This window comes from Lasiodiplodia theobromae, assembly GCF_012971845.1.
Source record: "Lasiodiplodia theobromae strain AM2As chromosome Unknown scaffold_16, whole genome shotgun sequence".
Classification (NCBI taxonomy): Eukaryota; Fungi; Ascomycota; class Dothideomycetes; order Botryosphaeriales; family Botryosphaeriaceae; genus Lasiodiplodia; species Lasiodiplodia theobromae.
In genome coordinates, this window is record NW_023336366.1 from 708,473 (window position 1) to 726,102 (window position 17,630).

General features: G+C 56.1%; 6 protein-coding genes across 6 annotated transcripts; 3 read left to right on the forward strand and 3 right to left on the reverse strand.

Annotated features, from left to right (window-relative positions):
* Positions 1 to 617: 617 nt before the first annotated feature.
* LTHEOB_5871 (60s ribosomal protein l5) lies at positions 618 to 1,586 on the forward strand (the record flags this gene model as incomplete). Its single annotated transcript, XM_035515064.1, has 2 exons — positions 618 to 658; positions 716 to 1,586. 2 exons carry the CDS (start codon positions 618 to 620, stop codon positions 1,584 to 1,586), a joined length of 912 nt encoding a protein of 303 aa, XP_035373563.1.
* Positions 1,587 to 2,479: 893 nt separating this feature from the next.
* On the forward strand, positions 2,480 to 6,396 carry LTHEOB_5872 (Cell wall biogenesis protein mhp1; the record flags this gene model as incomplete). Its single annotated transcript, XM_035515065.1, has 2 exons — positions 2,480 to 2,531; positions 2,642 to 6,396. The coding sequence occupies 2 exons, from the start codon at positions 2,480 to 2,482 to the stop codon at positions 6,394 to 6,396; spliced, it is 3,807 nt and encodes a 1,268-aa protein (XP_035373564.1).
* A 2,947-nt stretch (positions 6,397 to 9,343) lies between these two features.
* Positions 9,344 to 10,669, reverse strand: LTHEOB_5873 (uncharacterized protein; the record flags this gene model as incomplete). The annotated part of the gene is made up of 1 exon (XM_035515066.1): positions 9,344 to 10,669. The coding sequence occupies one exon, from the start codon at positions 10,667 to 10,669 to the stop codon at positions 9,344 to 9,346; it is 1,326 nt and encodes a 441-aa protein (XP_035373565.1).
* A 1,151-nt stretch (positions 10,670 to 11,820) lies between these two features.
* Positions 11,821 to 12,258, forward strand: LTHEOB_5874 (Phd finger and bah domain protein; the record flags this gene model as incomplete). The annotated part of the gene is made up of 1 exon (XM_035515067.1): positions 11,821 to 12,258. One exon carries the CDS (start codon positions 11,821 to 11,823, stop codon positions 12,256 to 12,258), a length of 438 nt encoding a protein of 145 aa, XP_035373566.1.
* Positions 12,259 to 12,714: 456 nt separating this feature from the next.
* LTHEOB_5875 (Nicotinamide N-methyltransferase) lies at positions 12,715 to 13,965 on the reverse strand (the record flags this gene model as incomplete). Its single annotated transcript, XM_035515068.1, has 3 exons — positions 12,715 to 12,807; positions 12,898 to 13,473; positions 13,810 to 13,965. The coding sequence occupies 3 exons, from the start codon at positions 13,963 to 13,965 to the stop codon at positions 12,715 to 12,717; spliced, it is 825 nt and encodes a 274-aa protein (XP_035373567.1).
* A 1,008-nt stretch (positions 13,966 to 14,973) lies between these two features.
* On the reverse strand, positions 14,974 to 16,381 carry LTHEOB_5876 (Sun domain protein; the record flags this gene model as incomplete). The annotated part of the gene is made up of 3 exons (XM_035515069.1): positions 14,974 to 15,021; positions 15,077 to 15,468; positions 15,520 to 16,381. 3 exons carry the CDS (start codon positions 16,379 to 16,381, stop codon positions 14,974 to 14,976), a joined length of 1,302 nt encoding a protein of 433 aa, XP_035373568.1.
* Positions 16,382 to 17,630: the final 1,249 nt, after the last annotated feature.

Below are 17,630 nucleotides of genomic sequence, written 5' to 3' on the forward strand. Positions count from 1 at the left end.
CGTTATAAGCATGAAGGATAGCTTGCAAACGCTGTAGTCGCAAACGCCGATTGCGTTTAGAATTTGTAGATGCTGTATAGCGAAGACGATACCGTTCAGAAAATCCAAGGCTTGTTTAGCAGTATAGCGTATTTGACAGTAAGCCGCAACGCGGCGCCTCAAGTTTGCTGTGATCAAGTAAAGTCATCGTGAAGTGAAGAAGTAGTCACATTGATGTGCCACATGGATTGGGTAGGGTGCGCGGCAAATTCTCGGTCGCAAGTCGCAAGGATGGTGCTATTGCCGCTGTCGCCCACCATGATTTTTGGTGTTGAGGGTAGCTTCTGCAAGCTCGCTTAAATTTCGCACAGAAATTGAGCACCGCTTTCTCTTCTCCACGAGCGACCACCGACGACCTCGACAACCCCACAGGCCCATCCTCGTAAGTCCAACCGTTCATCCTCCTCGCGATGCAACGAGCGAGCCTCAGCAACGGCTGAGGCGTCTGCGCGGCCGCCGCTGCGCTACACCACAGCCCGCGCTCGATCAAGACGGAACAGAGTCTCGCAAGTTGCTTCGGAGGGATTCTGAAGCGTCAATTGCTGACTCGGGGTTTTTGCAGTGGAGCGACTGTCAAGATGCCTTTCACCAAGCTCGTCAAGAACAACGCGTACTTCTCGTAGGTCACCCGTCTCGAAAACCGCCCGCGAACGCATCCCGCTGACGAACATTGCAGCCGCTACCAGGTGAAGTACAAGCGTAGGAGGTCCGGCAAGACCGACTACTACGCTCGCAAGAAGCTCATCGCCCAGGCCAAGAACAAGTACAACGCTCCCAAGTACCGCCTGGTCGTTCGCTTCACGAACCGCGACATCATCTGCCAGATCGTTTCCTCTGAGCTCAACGGCGACAAGATCCTCGTCGCCGCCTACGCCCACGAGCTCAAGCGCTATGGCATCACCCACGGTCTGACCAACTGGTCTGCCGCCTACGCCACCGGCCTTCTCGTCGCTCGCCGCGCCCTGAAGAAGCTCAACCTCGACGAGACCTTCAAGGGTGTCGAGGAGCCCGATGGAGAGTACGCCCTCACCGAGGCTGCCGAGGGCGATGATGGCGAGGAGCGCCGCCCCTTCAAGGTTTTCCTTGATGTCGGTCTCGTCCGCACCTCGACCGGTAACCGTGTCTTCGGTGCCATGAAGGGCGCCTCCGACGGCGGTCTCTACGTCCCCCACTCCGAGAACCGCTTCCCCGGTTTCGACATCGAGTCCAAGGAGCTCGATGCTGAGGTCCTCCGCAAGTACATCTACGGCGGCCACGTCGCTGAGTACATGGAGACTCTCGCCGACGACGATGAGGAGCGCTACAAGTCGCAGTTCTCTGGCTACATCGACGAGGACCTCGAGGCCGACGGTCTTGAGGAGCTCTACGAGGAGGCCTTCAAGCAGATCCGCGCCGATCCCTTCAAGGCCGACCCTGAGGCCAAGGCCAAGAAGTCCAAGGACGAGTACAAGCAGGAGTCGCTCAAGTACAAGCAGAACAAGCTCACCAAGGCGGAGAAGGAGGAGCGCGTCAAGGCCAAGATTGCTCAGCTCAAGGAGGATTTGTAAACGGGGCCACCAAAAGCTATGGGTTCATGGGTTCGGCGTATAGCTGGATAGGGATTTGTCGGTACTACGCTCGGTGCAGCATGCAGTCCCTAAGGGGAGTGTGGATGGCAGTTTCATGAATTCAAGACATCATGCATCCGCACACAGATCAGATACCCGTCTTTGAAATGCATTTTGACTCGATCCATGGTGCTCGGTGGCGTTAGTGAGGGGCGAGCGAGCCGCGCTGGCCAGACTCCCCACGAATGGATGCCAAGAGCAGCCTGCATGTCACGCGGGCGCTGCAGAAGGGACCTCGGTCCTCACACCGCGGGACTGTGCATTTTATCTTGTCGAGTGCAGATTTGCGACGTGGGCGAAGCCGCTGGAAGCGCGTTGCACCTGTTTAGTTATCCCAGCAATAATAGGGCGGCCGAGATTGTCAGCTGAGGGCCGTGTGAGCGAAGACCCTTAGTAGGTCGCAGAGCGATGACGCACGGCGAACCCGTAGTATCCCTTCGGGGCCGCGACCAATCCCGTCGCACATCCACTTAATTGCCTTGGGTCTTGCCTCCGCCTTAGAAACCAGAATACCCATAGAATCGCCCAACTGCCTCCCTCCCTCAACCGATATCACCGCCCCCGCTGTAGTCGATCGATATTGGCGCGAAACGCGATGGCGCGCTACACCTTATAGCACGGAACATACTCGATCGCGCCGTGGGCCTGCTTACGCCGGCGCTCTGATATTGTCCTCCGCCCTCGCGCCCTGTTCGTCCTTTCGCCGTGCGCCTCGAGGTCCGCGATCGCCGTCCCCGAACCAGATATAGCCGCCACAGCGGCGCGCCTGGCGCTGAACCTGTGAAGCACACCGACTCTGACATTCCATTCACCACTGCCGGACCAGAAAAGACATGGAGGGGATACACGGAGTAGACGTCAGCTGGCTACATCACTCGAACAAAGGTGAGTGGAATTCCTCGGCCTCGCGATGCGTGCGCCTCGCGACCGGAGCAGCGCCGCCGCAAAATGTTGAGCGAGCACGTCAGAAATCGGCTGGAGCTGACACCCTCAAGATAACCAACAACGCGCGCATCCGCCCACCGCTCCGGCCGCAGCGCGAGATTCTGCGCCTCCAGCTACCAACGGCTCGCAAGCCGCTGCCACCGCCGCCGCCCCGCCCGCGCCTTCGCACACCACCGAATCCCCGAAGCCGGAAGAGCCCTCCAATGGCGTCCACGACGTGAAGGAGCAAGTAGAGGAGAAGCCAGCGGCCGCCGCGCAGCCAGAGGCGAACAATGCCACGAGCCAACCGAAGCCGATACAGAAGCGTCCGTCTCTGCTGGGCCGCAGCGCCTCCGATAAGTCCGGCACGACCCCGCCCGACTCGCGGTCTCAATCGAGGAGGGGCTCGTGGGTTACGAGCATAGCTTCCAAGTTTTCCTCATCGCAGCAGGCCGTGAACCACGCCAATGCCACGAACGGCAGCAATGCGCCGAATGGCAAGCCGCAGGTCAACGGCGGTGGTGGTGGCGGTGGTAGCGGCCTACCGCTTATCAACCCGTACTCGCCCGGTCTCGGCACCCCCACCCCACCCACCAATGGCCAGCAACAGCATCAGCACGGCGAGGATATGGAACCCTACGTACCACAGCCGCCCGAGACGTCACGGGTGTCATTCCTGTCGAATGCCTTGAGACGCCTCTCTTCGGGATCGCAGGCGCCGCCGCCGAGCAAGGTTACTGGCAACGGAGGCATGTGTCCTCGACGGGTCATGAATATCGATCACAATCGCGAAAGATGTCTCGTGCCGGAATTGGACAGCTCGAAGCTGCGGAGGGTTGCCTTTTGCGTCGATGTGGAAATCGCTGGCGCACCGCGGTACAAAGAAGACGGCGACTCTCCAGAACGGAAGAAGCGGACCATGACGAAAGATAAGAAGCTGAAGGAGCGGGGCGAAGGCGAGGCGTTGAAACATCCAGACGCTGTTGCATGCCAGAAAGAGAAGGATGGCGTGGTTCAGGTCAGCAACGAAGAGGTGGGAAATGACGAAGCGCCAAACCCGGAAGGTACGGTAATTGAAGGCGAGGACAAGAAGGGGGAGTCCAGCAATAAAAAGAAGGAAAAGAAGAAGAGGTCGGAAGCGGAGCGGAAGGAGCGGAAGGAGAAGAAAAGACGAAAGGCGGAAGAGAATGGGTCCGTTCCAATGGAGCTGACGCGAGATGACGACGGGGGAAGCTCGACGCCACAATCAGCGGATACCAAGCCGTCAAAGCCTCAAGATCGCCCGACGACGGACCCGCTGAGAATATACCGCAGATGCTGCCAATTGAGAGAAACGCCGATTCTGAAGCGGATCAGCGAGCAACTTCAGGAGGCAGCAAGAGGTCCCATCGAGACTCCCGGTGTTGTCTCTTGCCTGAATCTTACGGGCTCAAGGTTGACACTGGCGGATATGAATACACTTGGTGACTGGCTTGCTGTGGTTCCGGTCAAGAAGCTGCTCTTGGAAGACTCGGAACTCACGGATGAAGGATTGCGCGTCATTCTTGCGGGGCTGCTAGCCGCCAAACCTCCGGACTATAACAAACGCTCATCCGTCTCTACGAAAACAGACTCAACCAAGAGCTTCCAGGAAAGGACGGGCGTCGTGGAGAAACTCAGCCTCAAGAATAACCCAAGGATCACACGAGAAGGATGGAAACACATCAGTCTGTTCATCTACATGTGCCGGTCACTCAAAGCATTGGACGTCTCTCACATCCCGTTCCCGCAACCGCGCGTACCCCCGAAGATCCATCCATCGGAACAGAAGAAGCAGATCAAAGTGCCGGTCGACGACATTGCGGAAATCTTGAATAAATCTGTGTCGGAACGGCTCGGTGGCGCTCATCTGGAGGAGTTACTGATGACGGAATGCGGATTGAATGCTCAGAACATCCGCAAAATCATTGATGGTGTCATCGTCAGCGGCATCCAAAGGCTAGGGCTTTCCAACAACTCCATCGATGCAGAGGGTATAGAGCACGTCGTACGATATCTCCGCTCTGGCGTATGCCACGGCTTAGATTTGGGCGGAAATGACTTGCGCGACCGAATGCAGCAGCTTTGCGAAGGTCTGCACGACAGATGTCCCCTGTGGGCACTGAGTCTCGCAGACTGCAACCTGTGTCCAGATTCGGTAAGGTTACTATTGCCGAAACTGGTGCAGCTGCACAACTTCCGGTTCATTGACCTGTCGCACAACCGCGATCTGTTCGCGATGGACCCCAGCGCATTGGCCATCCTGCGAAAGTACCTTCCTCAGCTTCACTACCTGAAGAGAATTCACTTGGAGGATGTATCGATCACCGCTGCTCAAGCTATTGGATTGGCGGAAGTGCTTCCGGAGTGTCCTCAGCTGGCCCATCTTACCATGTTGGAAAACCCAGAGATTACCTCGCTGGCATCTGCATCGGACGAAGCATCCCAGGAAGAAGCCTGCGCACTCTACGCATCTCTGATGGTCGCCGTCAGGGTCTCGGAGTCGATAATATGCGTCGACGTTGATGTGCCTAGTCCGGAGTCAAGCGAAGTCGTCAAGGCTCTTGCCAAGCAAGTGGTCGCTTACTGTCTTCGGAACATGGAGCGTGCTACAGCGCACGAGACTGCTGCTCTGGCCGAGAGCGCTCCTGGTGCTCCCGGTGCCACGGCTAGCGGTGCCGAGAATGTTGAAATTCCCGAAGTGCTCCTTCACCTGGTTGGACACGGAGAAGACTCTGACGATAGTGACGAGGACTCTGCCGCGCCCGATGAGGACTACATTGTAGGAGGCACCGGGTTGGTCAAGGCGCTTAACTACTGTCTGCTTGAGAAGGCGTCCGACAACCTCAGGCGGAAGAGCATGCCCGGCAGTCGTCCCGGCAGCGGAGCCGCGACTCCACGCAGCTCGAGCAGGCTTGGTAACCGCGAACAGCGCTCGGCGAAGGCCAAGAGTATGTCAAAGGATCTGCTGGCCAGCGCACGCAAGATCAGAGCACGCCTTCAGCCCGCGCTGGCCAGAGAGGCGCGCGCCGGCGACGAGATGGCCTACAAGCGGCTGATGTTCCTGGACAACACGCTGCAGGGCATCATCCAGCGCTTCGAGGACGAGTACCCGGAGTGCCGTGTCCACCACCACCGCCCACCCACCGCGTCCGAGATCTCGGCCGCGCTGGCCAACTCGATCGGCTCCCTTTCCTCCGACCGCTCGACGTCCAACAACAACGACAACAACACCGCCACGTCATCAACGCCGTCCAAGAACGACTACACCGCGCACCACACCGGCTTCACCGCCTTGGCCGACAGCGGCTCCGAAGACGAGCAGGACCTGCCGCCGCTGGGCCTGCGCTCGCGCCACAACTCGGACGTGTCGCTGGCCAGCCGTGCCCAGACCCTCGAAGAGGGCCGCATCCACAGGCTCGGCCAGTCGGTGCGGCGGGAGATCCTGCGGCCGGCCGGGGACCGGCTGCACGGCACTACGCGCGACGACGACGACGACGACGACGGTGCGACGGAGGAGGAGCGCGAGCCGGAGCACCTGCGGATGTTGCGCGACCAGCTGTCGCAGCTCAGCGGCGGCGAACTCCGCGACATGGTTGTGCACGACGGCTGGGAGGAGACGGTGCGCAAGATCGGGGCGAACGCGCAGGAGCTGCGCGAGCTGGCGCGTGAGCGGCCCGACGAGTTTGAGCAATGGAAGGAGACGCAGATTGCGGCGCAGGTCAATGCCGGGATGGACGTGCCGGAGCGGCTGAGGAAGAAGAGCGGGACTGACAAGACGGGAGACGAGTGCGCGATCGAGGAATAAATAGTTCAGGGTAGAAACCGGGCGAGTGGAATGGTTGGTGGGGGGGATTTGGTTCGGTTTGTCGTACGGTGAGGCATTTTTTCCATTGTCCCGAGGTCTCGAGGGTCTGAGCGATTTCTTGCGCATGCCTGGGGCCTTGATGACTGGATTGCTGGTCGGGATCTGGGGGTTGTGGGTCTTATGAGATGTGTCTTTACGTATGGACGGCCTGTGTTGGGAGGGAGGGAGGGAATGGGATGGTGAAAGATTGAGGAAGAGGATCATGATGAAGACAGTCTTTTCTCCTTCAGCTATCATGTCGTTTTTTTCATCGAAATTTTTTTTTTTCCTTTCTATGGGAAGCGAAGGAAAAGCTAGCGAGCGTCCCCCTTTTTTGTTGCTTTTCTGCGCGCGCATGCGCTATTTGCTGTCTTTTGTTCTCATTTGTTAGCTTCTGTATTCTGTGCCACAAGTTACCCCCCCTCGAATTTGTGGGATTTAGGGAACCCCGTCCTCTTTTCACTACCCTAAGAGTCGGAGCGAGGTAGAGATGGAAGATGGAGTTTGAGAGTTGTGCGTTTGCTTTTGCAAATTGGGTCATTGGGAGGTGGTGTGGTGTGGTGTTTTTGTTGTTGAAGTCGGTCGTTACAACAGCGTCTGTTGCCATGATATCAAATCGATAGTAGTAAACGCTTGCTCGGAGGAGCAGCTTATGAGTGTAATTTCTTGTGCGTTTTCTGTCTGGGGGATTTGTTTTGGTCAGTCGTGGAAAAATGTTTCGGTGGCATTCGTAATTTGATGGCATTGCCGTCTGCTGGGCTTCCGGCATTCATGACAACATTCTGCTGCTGTAATGAACCGTGAAATTGCACCTCCATTTCCGTGTACTAGCGTGCATAGTAACCACGCTAGGGAACTGTGTGTCGAAACGTTGGTGTGTGACGCTGTGGCACAGTGGGTAAGATAAAGCTAGCGGAAGGTCAAATTGAATGCGTTTGCCTCGAATTTCAAGTATATACAAATCATAGAGCAAAGATATTGAAGTATCTGATAATATATGTTTGGCTGTTCGTGAATTCTAACATTTGTTGGGATGCAAATATGAAGTGATGAGACCGTGAGGCGGCAGATGCGGTGGTAATATGCAGAGGTCTTTCCCTTACATTCACGACCATTGAAAAGCCGCATGTCTGCTTCGCTCAGAAATCCAGCTCACGACGTCTGGTGTCACACATGCGACGCCGCGTCTCACGATTACTATAAATTTTCCTCCGGCTCCATCTACCTCAGGTTTTCAACAGCACTCCGTGCGCCCGCAACCCTGCAATTCTCGCCATCATGTCGTATACCACGCAGCGACTTCCCTTCTCTCTCTTTCTCTCTCTCCCTACTACCACCTGATTCCCCTTGTAGAACCGAAGAAAAGGACGAGGATGAGGTAAGCCCAGCATACACGCAGTTCAGGCAGCCTAACCCACAGGATGACAGCACACCACCTCGTGTTCTATCAGTCCGCTCGGCTTGGACAGAGGAATTGTCACCAATGACTAGTTTTCCTCATCAGAATGTAGGATCTTGGCCCGAGGTCATATCAGCTGATAATACGAAGCCAGTAAGACTGAGAAGCATCCGCCGAGGAAATACGAGCCAGGGATCACATCAGCTGACAATACGAAGCTAGTCATTTCGACGTAGTCTTTTCCTTCAGATTGAGGGCCCTATGATCGTAGCCGTGGTTGAGATCACGACCTGGAAATTGCCGCGGCAACTATCAATGTGGCTCTGGCTCTGACAATGGTTCCGATGCTGTCCCCTATCTAGGATGTCGATTTTGGTTGGTAGATCGATCCTTGATCCTTACGAGCTTGGAATAAACGCCAAAAACAAAGCTCCTATTGCATGTTGGCTTTATCACTGCTTTTTGAGAACTTATCAAGCTCGACCTTAGTCAATTCAAGCTGTGTTAATGCAGCGTATTGTCACAATATCAATTTGCTCGTTAGGGGGTCACTGACGATCTTGAGCGGTCTGGTTGGTCGTCATCGGAATGAATTGGTTCAATAGGTGCGCCGGGAAAGGCCGAACTTCAGAACAGGCATTAACGCTAACAGTGCAGATATTTTAAGCTACTTACGTGGGTAGATGAAGCTGATGTCCGGACGTATTTGTGGTATTTTAAATTTGACATTTATATCCAGAGGATGTTTTTTTTCTAGCGACTTAGAGTCCCCTCTTGCAGCCGATGGCTAGCGTGAATTTGTTTTTTGCTCATTTCATGGGTAGCTGAAGCTATCGTCTGGACGTGTATGTAGAATTAAAAATTCGACATTCTCGTCCGGACGATAGCTTCAGCTACCCACATATGTTTATTTTCTATGGCAGAGCTGGGGCATAGTTACGCTATATTCTAAAGCCCTGCCATTCTTCGCGCTAGCCATCGGCTGCGAGAGGGGTCGGAGTTCTCACTGTAGTTTTAGTCCAAGCACCTACTTTGTAGTTCGTTCCCTCATTATTTCACACCACTGATCAAGATCGGTGAATATCCCTTCGTGTGAGGTGGCACGGTGGTCATAGTGACGAGCAAACGCCGCAGAGCTGAAGATATTCCTGCAGGTATGCGCTAAGCCTAAGAAGATGGAATTCAACTCAACTTCATGCCAAGCATCACCACTGTCCGATCAAGACGTTTGGCTAAGAAGACAAACCATCAGGATGGTTCGTGATTCTGATTATTTCTTCCTCGATAGCCCGCTTGAAGCGGAGTTATCAACGAAAAAAAAGTTTTTTTTTGGGTTTTAAGTTTTCTGTTTTTTTTTTGTTCGGTAATGTGGTTTGTGGTTTTTTAGTTTTTTTTTGAGATTGTGGGTTTTCTGGTTTTTTTGTGCTTTTCCAGTTTTCTGGTTCTTCTCTGCACTTTACCAGTTTCTTCTGCTCTTTAAAGGCCAGCGATCATCCTGCCAACCCGGATTCAATTTCCAGTGTTGGCGGCGCCAGAGCCAGAGCCACCCCTACCATTACCACGACCGTGACCGTGTCCTCTGCCATGTACCCTGCCACCTCTGTTGCGGCGGGAGGCGGGCGAGCGCTCTCTGCGCGAGCGGTCCGCGTTGTCGGCTTGAGGAGACCTTGAGCGGTCCCTCATAGACATGTCGCTGCGACCACCACGGCCTCTGCTGCCACTACCGCCGCGGCTGCTCCTCTCAGAACGACCACCACGGTTTCCACCATGTCCGCGGGTCGGAGGGTTGTTGCTGGCCACGGGCTGTGACGGGAGGTCCCTTGCCCATTGCCGGGCGATAGCCGTAGCTAAAGCCTGATCACCGCTGGCAGCTTGTACCGCCGCGAGCATCGCTCTGATGCTATCCGGGCTGGGGAGAGCACGCGCAGACGCAGATGTAGGCGCAGGCGCAGGAGCAGGCACAAGCGCTCCGTCGTTCGCGTTGGCCGAGTTCAGCTCTGACCAACGGCGCGCAACCGCGCGAGCGATGTCATTGTTTGGGGCAAATATCATTGCCCTAGCGAACCCATCGATGCTAAGCTCTCCGGGGGACAGCGGAACTGGCGGTGGCGCTGGCGCAGGCACGTCGCTCGTGTTGGCCAAGTTCAGGTCCAACCAACGGCGCGTGATGGCGCGAGCGGCCTCACGAGAGACACCGGACACGGCCTTGAGCAATGTCTCGATACTATCATCAGATAACATTGAAGAGGGCGCAGGTGAAGGTACAGGCGCAGGCGCAGCCGAACTTGGGCAAGGCCTAAAGGCCAAGTGCATCTGTCCGCACTGCGTGCAGTGCACAGCATGGCAGGGTGGCGCATGTTGCTTACCACACCTGTCACAGACGGGCTGGTTCTGCTTTCGCTGCTCTTTCTGCTGCCTGGCCGCGAGGTTCTTGGCCGTCCTGGCCTCATGACCCACGCGTGCCTTCTCGAGGAGTTCCTCAGAGTGAGGCGGCTGGTGCTGCTTCCCGCAGACTCTGCACTTTGGCATACCCAGCTCTAACCATCGCTTTTTGATGGCGGCATTGTCCAAACCGGACCACCACTCCTCTTGGGAGTCACCGTTCTCAATGGAGATATGGGTGCCCGTAGACGGAGAGCTTGCCGTATCCTGGGTGCCCGTAGGCACCACGGCTTGTGGTGACTCATGAGTAGAGCCTTGTTGAGCATGAGAAGGAAGGAGTCCACCCTCTTCCAACTCGGCGCTTTCTTCCCTGGCTCCATGGTGGGAGTCGGAGGGGGTGGTGTAGGTGGAGAGAGAGGGAAGGGACGGGGAGCCGCTGCGGCAGCGCGACATGATGACGGAGATGGGAAGAGCGAGGGCGTGCGGTTGTGAGAGTGTGTCAGATAGCAGGCGCGCGCGGTGTTGAGGAGGAGAGAAGGTCGAGGAGCGGGCGAAAATATATAGACACGCGACGCGTGACGTCAGATCACTCGAAGTAGCAGGTGCGGCAGGTGCGAGGCTTGGCGCAAATTTTGGATGAACTGAGGGCAATCGGCTGCTGCTAGTTACGCGTCGGCCTGGGTGAAGAGATACGTTGTCGTCGCCGGCGGACCTTCGCCTCACTTCACCTCAAGTCCGGCACTTTACCTCGTATCATCTTATTTCACATTTGGAAACTTCTATAGACCAACAAGCAATGTCATAAAAGTCTGGAATTTGCGAGTGATAGAATTTGTTGGGTGGTGTGAAGGCCCCGAACGCAGCGCTTGCCTAATCGGCTGGACCTACATAATTCTTTCCCGCAGTCCTGCCCGGGCTCATCTGCCTTCCTGCACCAAGGCGATGATCCTTCCTGCTGATTACTGGTATTTAGGCTCCTCCATCAGAGACCTTACCTCCTCGAGCATCTCTCGCCACTCATCTTTCGCACTTTCACCTTTGTCATTACCGCATTTGGCACCGACGCGTATCGTGACGCTCCTTTGAAACTCACCTAAGCGCTGCTCGCTCTGCACCGCCAAAACAAAGAAGAAAAAAAATAAGGCAGAGGCTGGCGAGTAGTAGTAGTATATGCTGAGAAAGAATCACCTTGATGGAGGCAAAAAACTATGCCTGTCGGCACAGAAACAGGCTCTTCGAGGACCGCCTGTTTTTTCCCGTTACACCCAACCCGACCGTACCCCACCCTCGCGTGCGGCGGCCAAGTCACAGCTTACGCAGGGAAGGCGTCTATGTCAATTCCCCACGCGTTACTGGTATTCTTGGCCGGGTCTATGAAAGGGAGGTGGACTTGGTGAATATACAAACAGAAAGAGCCCTTGGTTACCACCCACTGCTCGCCAACGCCACCTCCGAGAAGACAACCCAACCCACCAAGCCATCTGAATCTTAGACAACAACCCAACCCATCATTACATCTGAATCTTAGACGACAATCCAACCCATCAATACATTTGAATCTTAGACGACAACGGACCCGTCAATTCATCTTCATCTTAGCAAACATGACTCAACCGTACGACATGAGTACGCTTTTCCTCGACCGCCTTGACTTGGACGACGAATCAATCGGGTCCGAGTTAGACGCCGTCATGGACACCTACATCTCCTTCTACAACTTGGCCTGTGCGTCGATTTGGGCCGGCGAGCTGGAAAACGGCATGGAAATATGCCGCGTGCTACTAGACTATGACGATCTGCCGCTTCTCATTCGAGCTCGCGCGAGCATCGATCTCGCCTGGACCGAGCCTCACTGGCAGGACGTTGACCGCCACTTCCACAACGCCGAAGTCGCGTACAGGCGCATGTGCGAGCTCGTAGAGCCGGCACGCCTCAATGAAAAATGGGGCCAGGTTATATTTTACCTTCATGAGCTCGAACCGGAGATCGCCAATTACCGTTTGGAGGCGGAGGAGGAGGAAGACGAACCTGAAGGGCCCTGATCCGAGACACCGCGGGCAAAGCAACAGCCTGGAGACCATCGCAGAATGAGAACAAGGAGGAAAATACAACGCTCGTTAGGCAACACGGGTCTTAGGGAAGAAATTCTATCTGCACATTTCCAGCCAAGCAATGTCTCGCCCAGCCGATGCTCTACGTAACCCCTCTCACCACCAATTGCCACATAATGCGGCTGAATTATTGGAGACGCGCATCAATGTCTCAGGTGCTACGGCGTTCCCGGTATTTCCACCCAGCCTCAGCTCGAGCCAGCCCATGTCTCAATGCATTGTCTTACTTCCCGGCCACGCCGCAAGCCACCATGCCGCGACCGCCACGTGCACCGAGGAATTGTGTTCATATCGTGTGGCTGGGTATGTCTCTCAATCCTCTTCCAGAAGCCCCCCCAACGCGCCGACATCCGGCGGGAATCTCGCGCTGTGGCGGAACTTGTGGTTTCACTGTTGCCGCTCTCCCAGCCCGTCCTCTTCGCTCACGAGGTCAGCCCAGCGGAGCTCGTAGCTGAACACCGTCCGCCTGAGCAGCTCATCCTGTCCGCATGGTCAGCACGTGTCCATCCCCACCAAAACATCCCCAAAGACCAGAGCGTTTTCAGTCCCAGAGAAGAAGAGTCCACTTACCCCAGGATCCTCCTCAAACATGACCTTCTCCATCACATCCTCGCCCAGCTTCCGCACCCTCAACCCCTCGCTCGCCGCGAGGTCGAAAAACGCCAAATCCTTCTCCAGCAACCACGGCCTATACGGCGTGAAAAACACATACGCCACCGCGCTCTTGTCCCTCTTCATCGTCCTCTTCACGCTCTGCACCAGCTTCCCATGCTCACTATGATTAAACAGCAAGTCCGCCAAGATCAACACGTCGAACCCTTTCTCCCTCTCCCCCTCGGGCAGGTGCGCCAGCAGCGGCGCCGGGTCCGCGCCCCACAGGTAGCCCTCGACGCGCAGCACATCTGAGGCAGAAATGGCGGGGTTGGCGTGCGCGGCGTTGTAGCGCAGGTTGTCGACGAGGTCGGCGTCCGGGTAGTCGGTGCAGACGGCGCGCGCGGCGCCGCAGCGCGGCAGCGCGCAGACGAGGCTGGGCAGGCCGGCTCCGGCGCCCAGCTCGAGGACGGTGCGCGAGCGGATGGCGTGCGCGGGAGGGAGCGTCACGAGGAAGTTGGAGATGATGCGGGCGGCGTTCCAGATGTGGTGGCCCTAGATTTTTGTGGTGTGTTGGTATGGGTGTGGCTTGGTCTCTTTCTTTTTTTTTTCTTGGTGGAGGGGAATTTGGTGCGAGTGTCTCTGTAGTGCATGTACTGCGAATAGAGGAGATGGAAGGGAAAAAAGGGAGCTGATTCGGGCAAAGAAACGGAAGGGTTCTCGAAATGGAAAGAAAGAAATCATGGCATGGAGCTGGCCATGGAATGCAGCGCCCTGAAGATACTGACAAAGGAAAAAAAAAAAAAAAAACGGCTGGTTAATGGCTGGGATGACAAGACCCATGTAGGACAGAAATGAATGGCTTGAAGCCAAAAGAAAGACCACACTCACCCACAGCGGATTGAAGCCCACCAACCGGACCTTCAGTTCCTCGCCCGACTCCAACTTGTGGGTGGCGTAAGTTGGTGGCTTCTCCGGCTGGAAATAGCCCTCGGGTTCTTGGAAAAGATCCAGGCCTGCGCCTTCTTCCTCGTTATCCGACGACATTTCCGAAGTTCTGTTCCCGAGTCCAGTGGGTATCCCGAGCAGCTCGGGTTTAGGCTGTCGTCAAAATTGTGTTGGATTTGTTCGGCCTTCGTACCTAGTGGCGGCAAAACGCCGGTGAATTTTTCTTCTGGGGCTCACGGCACGTGAGTGAGACCGACGTGGAGCGAGAAAGGAAAAATTTAAGGTTAGGATTTGGCTCGAGAATACGAGTATGCAGACGTATCAGGAAACGAACAAAAGGTTTTAGAATAATGAAGATTTGTGGAAATATCCGTGCGGAAGAGCGCGGAAGCTGGAATCTGGTTGTTGAAATCTAGACGCTACGCTAACTGGGAAGCGTGGCAATCAATGACATTGTCGGTAGCATACACCATCAAATTGCCTGAAATAGTTAGCTATAGTCGACGTGGAACCATGCCATTGTGACAATCACAATCTGAAAGCATTGAGGGAAATAATTAGCACTTTACTCGAAACCTCCGGCTGCAGTCTGCACGCGATTCAGAAATGGAGGAGATGTTGGTCATTGTGTTTGATTCTCCTGCTAGCAGCAGCGGGTAGTTAAATTAAGTAGCTACAAGAAATAACGAGACAGAAGATACGACCCTTCTGCCTTGCTCGGCCGTACAAGCATGACGTTCCCCCAACTTGACCATTCCTTCTCATGCTTGCAACTGAATAGAAGAAAAGTGTAAAGGGTCTTGACGTAACAACCAGAGAATATGTCTTCGGATCAAAACGTGCAATGAAAATAATCCGAAATCGCCACATCGACAGCGGGCTTTTTTCACAACAACACCGAAAGAAGATTCTCCAGAGGGGAACATTTCAGACTCGCTCATGTGGGAGGAGGGGAAAAACACACTAAATGATTCGCTGCGCAACGCTTCCGTATATACTGTACAAAGCTGGACCAAGATAAAAAGTAAGCCACAAGAATGTTGGAAAGCAAGCCGGGCGCCGGGGTATAAAGCATAAATGCCGGGCGCCGTCGGATGGCTAACATTTTTATGCGTCGCTGAGGATGTAGGTGGCAGTTCCGGAAGAGACGGAGACCTGTTGCTTTCGTTAATTTCCGCCTCCACGCCGTGAGGGGCTGGTGGGAACTTACAGTGCAACCGTCGTTGTTGCAGCTATCGTACGTCTTGCCAGAGCAGAAGCCCTTGCCGACGATGTACTTGCAAGTGCCCGACATGTTGTCTCCCTGGATCTCAACGTTGAAGTCAAGCTTCTCGAGAGTCGTGGGCTTGTTCTGGAAGATCGAGAGCCAAGCAGCGCCGGCCGAGTAGCCGACACCAAGGTTGATGGGAGCCCAGTTGCCGATGGGCTTGTCACCGTTGGACCAGGTGCAGCCTTCCTCGACACCGACACCAAGAGGGTTGAGGTAGTACTGGGCGGAAGTGGCCTTGCCCTGCCACTGGTAGTAGCTGTCCTGCTCAGGGCAGGTGAGCGGGTGCTCATTACCGGGCTGAACGTCGATGGGGATGACCATGGCCTCGGTACCTGTAGAATTGTCAGACCTTAAATGCATGCATAATTACAAATCAAACTTACCAGGGTAGTCGGTACGGCAAATGGCAGCCTGCTCGCTGAGCTCGCTCTTGACCTGGACGGTAACCTTCTCGGAACCCTTGATGCAGAGCGTGTCGAAGTTGGGGTTGGTGAGGGTAAGCTTTCCGTCGGAGCAGAGAAGACCACCGACGGACTGGCCGGTAGCACCTTGAGCAACGGGCCACTGGGCCTTCTGGTAACCGGCAGGGCAGGCGTAAGAGCAGTAGGCGCCCTCAGTACAGCAGTCCTCGCCGAAGCACATGTCGGCAACAGTGGTCATGATGTCGTCAAGGCTGCTAGCGGTGACAATGTTGGCCGTCTGGATACCAATCCAACCACCAAGACCCATCCAAGAAACCGGAACGGCACCATAGTCGCTGGGGAACTCCGAGCAGGGGATGTCGTCAGGGAACGGGACGTCGATGCCCTTGCCGTAAGAGGAGGAAGAAGAGCTCTTGGTGGGCTTGCTCTCCTCAGAAGTGGAGGTGCTGGACGGCGTAGGAGTAGGGGTGGGAGTGGGGGTAGTAGTAGAAGAGGAGGGGGGCGGCGTGTAGGCAGCCGAGGTGGACGACGAAGACGGGGGCGCCGAGGAGCTGGTCGGGGGCGCGTAGGAGGCGGCAGCAATGGAAAGCTCACCGTCGGCCCAGATCAGGCGGCCGGCAGCGATACCCGCGTCGCACTCCTCCTGGGGAATGATGGAACCGTTCAGCTCGCAGACGGTGACGACTTCCATCTGGATGTCGACATCGGCTTCCTGCCTCTTCTGGTGGAAGTGAGAATGGCCGCGGTGGTTGCCGGATCCGACGGCCAGAGCCGAGGCGGAGGAGGCCAACAGGGGCAGAGCAGCAAGAGCGACGTTGCGCATGGTGAGATTTGGTGGATGCAGAGATGCTAAGGCAGCAATGGCGGTTTATAGCACTGCGCAAGAGACAGAAGTCACAGTGCCTGGCAGTCGCAAAGTCAGATTAGCTTTAAAAATATGGCGAGGAATTGGCTCACGGGGAGAATGCTTGCGCGACGGTGTTGGTAGGTGCTTGTCTTTGGCGAGCAGGGAGTGGCGCAGCGATGATTCAGGTGAATCTTTGGCTGTGGAACGAAGAAAAGGAGTTGGGGACTGGGCGACGGTGAGATCAGGTCAGGTCAGGCGCGGGTTTTTGGTGATTCGGAGGCAGGCGGGATAAACGTACGGGAGTTTATTACTATTGTGGTGGTGAAAACGAACGTGGGTTGAGCGCGTGGCCCAGGTCGGAAGGCGGCTGGAAGAGAGAGTGACGGGGAAAGAGTGCGAAGTTGCGCGAGCTCTTTACAGCATCCGGAGAGGGAGAGGGCCAGCAAAAAGCGTGAAGGGAGCGGCAGCGTGGAGTTTTTGGGGACAGGACCCGGGGGGCGTCTGAGCGGGCGGCCGGGATGTTAGCTGTAGCATTCCCCAAAACAGAACGCCTTCGTGCCTGGCAGGAGTGCGCCCAGACTTTAATTGGCTCGTCGCCGACCAATACTAATCTCGCGCCCTCTCCGCATCTGCGCCGCATCCACGCCCGCAGACGCCCTTCTCCAGCCAGGCCAGCCCTCCGCCGCCGCTCCGAGAATTGCTCACCAGCAGGCCTTTCCAGAGGCGATCGCAGCAGCTCAGCGCGCGCATCCGCAGCTCGCCGCGCGCTCAGGAGGCGACTCCAAGATCGCCCAGGCTCATAGCCTTCGGGCCAAGACTCCGCCGGTTGCGCGTGCTGTGGAAATTGCTGCGCTTGGCGATAGGGGATCCGCTCGTGTCGATGCACCAGGAAAATCGTCAAGAAGCCGCTGTTCGCCCCGGCGCTCCACCTCGGGCTGGCCGGCCTTATGAGCGCCTCGATGCCACCCGGCGCTCCGGGCGGGCTCTTGTGCGACGGCCATCTCGTTCGGGCAGGTGAGGATTGGTGCGCTACTTTGGCAGAGAGGGGCGGTGGAGGAATTGGGACGTTGACCTGCAGACGGCGCCTCGTTCCCTGTGGCGATCCGCAGCGCGCACGCCCCAGTCTGGGGACCCGAGGTGGCCCCTTGACGGCCTGTCCCTGACGCGCTGACTCTGTCGGCAGTCCGCAGTCAGCATCTTAATTCGGGTGGCTGCTCGGGTACCT